Consider the following 8,247-nt stretch of genomic DNA (forward strand, 5'->3'; position numbering starts at 1 on the left):
GTGTGTGTGTGTGTGTGTGTGTGTGTGTGGTGAAGAGCATTGCTGTCACATTACAGTGACTGTGCAGTGAGGCAAACATAATGACTGTGATGCTGAAGATGAAATCAAGCTGTTAGGAGACTTTTCTTCACAACACATGCTTGGCTGTCAACACTTTGTCATCTTGTGGGCAACTCAGGCCAAAAAAGCATTAAGAAATATACACTTTTGGCCACTTTATTAGATACACTTGCTAGTACTGGTTTGGCCCCCTGTATGCCTTCAGAAGTGCCATAGAATAGCATAGATTCACAAAGGTGCTGGAAACATTTCTTGGGCATTTTGGTCCATATTGACATGATGGCATCACACAGTTGCCGCTCGCTGGATATTTTTTCTCTTTCTGACCATTCACTGTGAGCCCTATAGATGGTTGTGCAGGCAAATCCCAGCAGATCAGCAGTTTCCAAAAAAACTCTGCCCAGCCTGTCTGGCACCAGCAACCATGTCAAGTTCAAAGTCACTTAATCGCCTTTCTTCGCCATTCTGATGCTCACTTTGAACTTTAGCTTGTCGTCTCCGCCATGTCTCAGCTCCTGAAAGCACTGAGTCACAGGAATCTAATTGGCTGATTAGATATGTTTGTTAACAAGAAGATAAACAGGTGTACCTAATAAAGCGGGTGCAAGTGTATTTTAAAATGCAAGCTTTTGAATTTCAGACACCAACAAGGATAGAAATGGAAAGATTTAGTGCAATGCAGGCATGAACATGTGATAGATGGATTGTAATGGGAGTAATTTTGAATTATAATGACCGCTGTGTGGAAATACAGGGTAAAAAAAATAGAAGTTTTTCTTTTTTCTATTAACAGGTGAATTAAATGTGATTGTCTGCAATTATTCTGGTTAGACATTGATTCCCTTCTGGCTGTCGACTGGTTGATTAATGTGATTAAAGTGTTTTGGGGCACAGAGAGCAAATTTCATCTATTTTCTCTTTATTTTTAGCCATTAAATTAACCATTATATGGAAAATAATGTTGTTTGTGGAATTAACAGGTCAGTGGAAAATAGGAAGAATACAGCAGAGTGTGGTAGACAAGTGAAAACAAATATTACAGAGAGGGAAGCTCAGTTGATCACTCGGGTCCATTTCAAGAGAAGTCAGGAAGTGTGTTGCTCTTACAGCCGTTTTGTCAGCAGTCACTGAAGCCACTCGTTGCGTGGCGTCGTGACGTCATGGAGAGCAGTACGAATATGAAAACATTACGCCCTACTTTACACCCCTGTGGAACTTTTCTTTTTAAAGTTTCAGATCACAATGTGTTATGTTTGAATCATTCGAAGGGTAAAGTTAAATTAGATTTCTTTCTAATCAAGGCCATTTTCTGAATCAAGCCCTTTTTTCAGTTTTTATTGTGTCATTTCATACCGTTTTTTTTACCCATTGTGAAGAAAAGATCTTAAATTACCAACACTGACAGTGTGTTGCGGGATTTGAGTTGTGGCTTTTGTGACCTCCTCAGGTTTGTTCCTTTCTGCCCCATCACGACAAACCAAGCATTCTTGAACTGGACTCGTAGTCGGTGTATACTTGGAAAAAGTGCTTCAGCTTGCTCAATGAATAGGAAACACATGTATTTGTGTATTATTGATGTATTAGTGCAAAGTCGGGCGGCTCTACTGTCTCAGAGCTGAATGGGTGGAGGAGCGCTTTAGGCTAGACTATGATGAGAAACATCGAATTTTGTTGAGGATTAAGCTTTGCTATGACAAAGCTGGCGTCTCACGGGAGCTTTAGTGCAGTATTATTATTACTTTCACTATGAGACAAGAACGGTTGTGTTTGAAAGCAGGAACTAAAGACTGTACCGGTATGCCCCTCAGAATAAGTCAGATTAAAAAATCCAAGGAGAAATTTTGCATAAATAACACACAAACGTGGGTGTTCTCTGTCTGCTGTGATGCTTTGATTGTCCGTCGGGGAAAACTGGGGCCCGGATGCTCGGTCGTGGCTTTCTGTAGGCAGCGTGATGTGTATGGCTCTATTCAAAATGGTTGCTGTTTGAATAGGCTGGGGGAGTTTGAGCGAGGGGATGCAAATAGTTGATATGAAAAAAGAGAGGGGTGGGGGGTGATCGGTGAAAAGGCCCTGTGTTTGCTTTGAGTCGCTCATTAAGTCTGCTTGCAGTTGTGTGCATGAGTGTGTGCCGCTTTGGCTTTAAATATCAGCAAATGCTAACTTGATTTACAATGAACACTAATAAAATCTTCTGACTTTGCTTCGAGGATTTCTTATCTATAGATAACTTCATTTTGCTCTGGATTCTGGGCCATGACTGTCTTTGATTATGTCAGGTTTTTTCTGCAGTAAATATAGAAATCTTTGTGGGAATGCATAGTGTTAAAGCATTTATCTGGTTTATTCACTCATGTTTAGACAGCCTGTTTCATCTGATTTTTCATCCCATATAAACACATTAAAGCTGTCGAGGGAAGCGCGATTTATGACTCGAAAGCTCAACTGGCATTGTTTTGACCTTAAACGAAGGCAGAGTTCAGCGGTAGGCGTGGCGTAGCTGCAAGCTCGATCCCATCAGAAGATGTGTGTCATTTTTATTCTGCCGACTGTATTTGCAAAAGCAAATGGCTTCAAGCTAAGAATATTAAACCGTTACCATAGCTTGTCTTATTTTTCTTGGTTGTTTGTTTCAGTCTGGGTCATAAAGTAAGCTTCAGTACACGGCAGTGACCTCAATCCCATTCCCAGAACAAGCTCCCACCTCACTTTCTGCCCTTTTCCTGCCACAGGGTGGCTTTTCTTGAGCGCTGGGTTCCCATAAAGTCAGAGGGTTTATGGGAAGCTTGGTAAAAGGCTCCTCAGACGGGTCGGTGTGTAACACTTGGCTCTCTGTGGTGAAACACCTTGTTTATTTGGCTCTGAACAGGTTTCAGCAGAGATTTCCTGTTGCTGGCTTTCTGGTCTTTCATCACCCGACACACTTTTGACTGAGCTGCGTGATGAAAGTGTCATAGGAAGGAAACAACTCCCTCCTCATGAGAGTCTAGTAGAAAACTTTTCAAAGTTTTGAGAGGTGGGAGATTGAATCATGTAACTATATCCAGATTGTGATATTGAGTGAATTCTTTTTATTTGTAATTTGCAATAGGTGCTTGAGAGTTTCAAGATCATGGACTACAGTCTTCTGCTGGGCGTGCACGTCCTGGACCACAGAGAGGGGGGCGAGCAGGGTCAGGCAGGGGGTGATGGGAGGAGACCCGTGGCTCAGAGGGTGCTTTACTCCACCGCCATGGAGTCCATTCAAGGAGACGGCAAGGCTGCTGAAGCCCTCACCACTGATGACACGTGAGTTTATTCAGCCTGGGGGGGCGAAGCACACACATGCACACACACATGCACACACACATGCACACGCACACCTCCTCTGTTTGTCTCCTGATGTCCACTTTTTCCCTCGCAGACGTTACACAACCTTCCACTGAACGCTCGAACACACAGTCGGGCTCTCGCATAACCATAGCTACAAAAATACAAACACTGGTCTGCATATTTACAGCAACACACACACACAAATGTAAATACTGCAGGAGCCTCTTTTACAAACACTCGTAAAAAGTGCAGAGGCACGTTTGAACGTTTATTTGAACTACAGCTGCTTTCTAAATGCTGCCATGTTTTGGTTTCTGTCTTCTTTTTCAGGATGGGCGGCATCCCAGCCCGGACACACAAAGATGAAAAGCTGCTCATCTACCTGGGCATCATAGATATTCTACAGTCATACAGGTACTGATGCTAATGAAACTGAAAAACACTGGATTTTTACTGCCTTTCCTTCTTACTTTGTCTAGAAAATAGATTAATATGTTGACTTCTTGTGCCACGAAGTCTTATGAGATCCAACAGCCTTTTGGGTCATCAGCTTTTCCTACTCGTGGTGCTTTAAAAGCATCGCATAAACCTTTGTGAGCCTTGTCGGCATCAGACTCTTGACAGCGAAGGCGAAGTCAGATCAGGTCAGATATGATGAAAAGGCAGAGTTTGTGTACTTTTGCTCTCTTAAAAGCTAAATGTTGCTTAACTTAAAGGCAGAACTTTAAGTTGAGCAAAGCTTTGCGCTGCACCCAGAGGGAAAAGTGAAACCTTTTAGGTTTGATCGGGCATAAAGGGGAATTTGTTGTATAACCTTCGTAACAAGGCCTCTTTTTGTTGTGTTTCTCCTGCAGGTTCATTAAAAAGTTGGAGCACTCATGGAAAGCCCTGGTGTACGATGGTGTAAGTTGATAGCCTGCTCAAATCTGATGGAGCAGCTTTTATGAATGAGCCTTTTATTTTGTTACGTCCTCTTTAAAATTACCCGTGGCTGTCTGATAAAAACCTGACTTCTTTTTTTTTTTTTTTCTTTCCTCCCTTTCTGATTTGTCCTCAGGACTCCGTCTCAGTCCACCGGCCCGGGTTTTACGCCAGCCGCTTCCTGAAGTTCATGAGCACACGGGTCTTCAGGAAGACTCAGCGTAAGTCAGCTGACTGATCATGGTCATACATGTGAAACTAAAGGAGGAAACAAAATGTGGAAAGCTGGAAATCCTGCTCTGGTAACAGGAATGAAACTGTAGGCAGTTTATCTTATGAATTACTGGGTATTTTGATGTCACTGAAATGGCACTGGGTCTTTTAGAGTTGGCTATTGGATAAGCTTTTGAAGCACATGATCCGTAAACTCAGAGATGGGAAAATAGTTTTTTAATAGTTTTATCCGTAGCATCTATTCTCAGTGTGGCTGTAGGTGAAACCAGGAAGCTGTTTTGGAACATCAAATATAGAAACAAATGTTACCATGTCGGACCCCCTCTGTGGAAATACATATGGCTGAGGCACTGATTTGAGGATTTAGCTGCGCTGTTAACCATTGCCAAGTCCCGACAGAGGGAGATGACAGGAAAGGATTTTATTTCACGCCCTGCTCAGGAGGCAGAATAAGAAGTGGCTTAGGGGACATTTGTGTCAGCGTCATTGTGCATTTTAACAGTTTAATAGCTTCTAATTTTGGAAGCAGGGCATTGAAGTTTTCCTCTGTGTGAACACTGATTTGATTTATCTCCCCCTAATTATTGCAGTTTTTGTCTCCCTCGCCTCCAAGTCCCTGAATATCAGATTGTGGTCCTTTACCTGACTCATGTGCTCCTTTTTTTTTTTTTTTTTTTTTTTTTTTAATTTTGGCTCCACAGCAATTCGATTCTCCCCTTCAAAGAGGACCCGCACTTCCATCCCTGCTCTGAAGTCGTGCTCACAGGAGATCCTTTCATCGCAAGCGGATGAGAGGAACGAGGAGGACAGGAGGGACCGGCTGGTAGGAGCGCGCAGCCTCGCCAGCCTGGATGGACAAGGTACACAAAACAAGAGTTTGACAGATCAGCATCTGTGCCAAGGAAGTGGGGGTGGGATTGGTAGATCATAAAAAGCACTTGACATTTTACCTTAATCCTCGCCACGTCTGCCTCTTCAAGCTTCGTTTTGCGGCTTATTAGAGCTTTTTAGAAACACTCGAGGCCACTAAAGAGCTGCTTCCACTCAGCCATAAAAATGTTGTCCTCTCAGCACTTCCCAAGAGGAGGAAGCAGTCAGTGGTTGATGTATTGTTTGGCTTTGATGGAAATAAACAGAGGTTACCTTCCTATTAACATTACATCAGTTACAGTATTTGTGTGTACAAACTGTGTATAAACCATCCTTAGATTGAGCTCCCCCTACATTCTTACGTGATAAAGCAGCTACATCTGTGTGATCTTTGTGTTTGATAAGGCGAGTTATTTAGCCAACAACACACCGGAAGAAATGTGGGTGTGGAGCAGAAAGATAAGTCACGGGGGTCATTTGTCCTCTCCTCTAATCGAGCCCTGCCCCAGCTGTATCTCCAGCTGTGATGCAACAAACTATAAATCCGTTTGGGTTGTTAAACTTCCCTTCGCTCTTATGGTCACTGAAGGGGTCTCGGGAAGGGCAGGAAATCGGTTTTCACTCTAAAGGGAGTGGCTCGTATGTCAGTTTAACCGGAAGCATCCAAACAAAGTGTGTCGCACATGCTGCTGCTTTGATCTGAAGTGGGCTGGACCAGCGAAAATCCCATTTCTGTCAGTGTAAAGAATTTTATCTACATATTTAATCCATTTCCATCTCAATATGAGAAAAAAAGTGTGTGTTTAACAGTATGTCTCCGTTTTTGGTTTTTTTTTTTTTCATGATAAAGAAATTCGGCTGTAGTTAATGAAAGAAATCTGTCACTACGACTCTTTGGCCTTTAATGGTAAAAACAAAATGTGTAAGAGTACAGAATTGTAGTAGCTCATTTCCCCAGACTGCCCTGTAATGTTTAATTCACAGAAATGTCTATAGGAACTTGAATGTCATTCAGTCATTTATCTATTACTTCATTACTTTGGTGTCATATGAATGGCTGTGGGAGGGGATCTTTATCAGTAGGACATCTGTAAAATGTATGAAAATACAGGTAAAAGTCCAAAATTTATGCTCTGCTTCACAATCTCCAAAGATGTCTCGTGGGCTGGATCAGAGTCTTCGCCTTTTCAATTCTGGCCCCCGGGCCTTATGTTGACACCCTAATCTAATCAGTTGCATTAAACTCTCATTCGCTGCCTTGTGTCGATGATTAGGTTTTGAAGTCTGCAAAGACACGGCAGAATTACAAGAAAAACATACTCGCTTTTCCTAGGATACATCCAGTGTCAGCTTTAGATTTTATTCAGCTCAGCTTCCAGGAAATGCTTCCTTTTAAGGGGGAACTCTGATTTTACAGCGTTTGGTGTTCCCACACTTATCTGGAGCCGAAGTACTCAGCCTAAAGTTGTAAAATGTGTGGGATCGCCCAACCGTAGAGGTCAAAATGCGCTTACCTGGATTGTGGAGTTTGAAAGTCTGAAGGCACAGGAGTGTTTATTGTTTTACTGTTTTATGGTGCGCTCTAACATCAGGCTGTTGTGGCAGATGGCCGCCCTCGCCCTCGCTCTTCCTGTCACCAAGTGTTTGCTCATAGTTAGATTGCTGAATCGTTAGGTTTTTCTCTGTGATTTTGTGGGGCCTTTCCCGTCACTATGAAGCATCTTTAGATGACTGTTTGTATTTATTGGCACCATGTAAGTTAAAACTGAGCCCACCTGAGATAGGAAACCGTCACATGTTTAAAATTTAGTTTTCTATTTTCCTCCTCAGCCGTGTTCGGTTCATATCTGCGCCCCGACATTGTCCCAGCCAACCCATCCTTCTACGAGGGCTCCTCCATGGGAACTATCTCCACCTCCTCCATCTTTGTAAACGTGGAAAACCAAACAGAGGACAGGTACAGTGTCTCCTGTGTTGACGTTTCCTTGTTTTCCTACACTCACATGATCCTGAAATGTTAAGCTGATCACCTTAAACCATGACGCAAGGCCACGAAGAAAAGAAGGAAGTCACGCCTGACATGTACACTCACGCACATGCTCGGGCACTCCCGCCTTATTGTTACCTGTGCGTCTACGTCACACGGTCTTATTGGTGACGTGCGTCATGGAGCATGTTACTCACTTAGTTTGCCTGCATGCATCCAAGTACACGTGCACGCTTCATAGACAACATATGAATCAGGATGCGTGGTGTTGTAGTGGATGCCAGGAAAACTTTTATTTGATTGGACTCTTGTGGCAGGAATGACTTTGGATGGCTCAAGCGTCCCTTAATGAAATGCTTTAATGGCACAGCATTGACTAATAGCTGAAACCCTGATTTTTAACACAATCAGAGTGTTACATTAACAGGTTTCATTGTGACTTTTACCAGTGTGAAGAGAGAAAGTGTGTTAAAGCTTTATTTCCTGTCCTGCTAAAAGCCTCTAAGCCCTGCATCCCCTGCTCTTTGCATTTTTTTCTTCCCTTCCACCTTTCAGTGCTCCTCCTGTCCAACAGTGTCGAGTTCAGCTTGCTTTCTGAGGCTGCATTGTGTGACTTGCCCGGTCTTGTCCCTTCATCAGTCACCTGCTGCTGCCCTGACATTGTTCTGTCAACTGTTTTTATAAATATTTAAACAGCAGCTTTGACACACTCTTACTCTGTGCCATTACGCTGCACAAATACGGTGACAAAAGAGGACAAGCGGCGCTGTGGAGACTGTATATCAGCCAACAATAATCCCTGTCTGACAGCCGCTCTGCCTTTTATTTTAGCAACACACTTTTGAAGTGTCACATCAAAAAAA

The 8,247-nt window shown here is 43.0% G+C and overlaps 1 protein-coding gene across 2 annotated transcripts in view; it reads left to right on the plus strand.

The window, feature by feature from the left end:
• Nucleotides 1-8,247, plus strand: part of pip5k1bb (phosphatidylinositol-4-phosphate 5-kinase, type I, beta b) — a 32,183-nt gene that overhangs the window by 21,499 nt on the left and 2,437 nt on the right. For both annotated transcript variants that reach the window (XM_005722297.1, XM_005722298.1), the window contains exons 8-13: nt 3,152-3,348; nt 3,703-3,786; nt 4,227-4,275; nt 4,430-4,514; nt 5,229-5,387; nt 7,228-7,354. In XM_005722297.1, the coding sequence (XP_005722354.1) occupies nt 3,152-3,348; nt 3,703-3,786; nt 4,227-4,275; nt 4,430-4,514; nt 5,229-5,387; nt 7,228-7,354 (701 nt within the window). The remainder of the gene's footprint in view (nt 1-3,151; nt 3,349-3,702; nt 3,787-4,226; nt 4,276-4,429; nt 4,515-5,228; nt 5,388-7,227; nt 7,355-8,247) is intronic.

Source organism: Pundamilia nyererei, unplaced genomic scaffold (genome assembly GCF_000239375.1).
Source record: "Pundamilia nyererei isolate P.nyererei 1_Seehausen unplaced genomic scaffold, PunNye1.0 scaffold00006, whole genome shotgun sequence".
Taxonomy (NCBI): Eukaryota; Metazoa; Chordata; class Actinopteri; order Cichliformes; family Cichlidae; genus Pundamilia; species Pundamilia nyererei.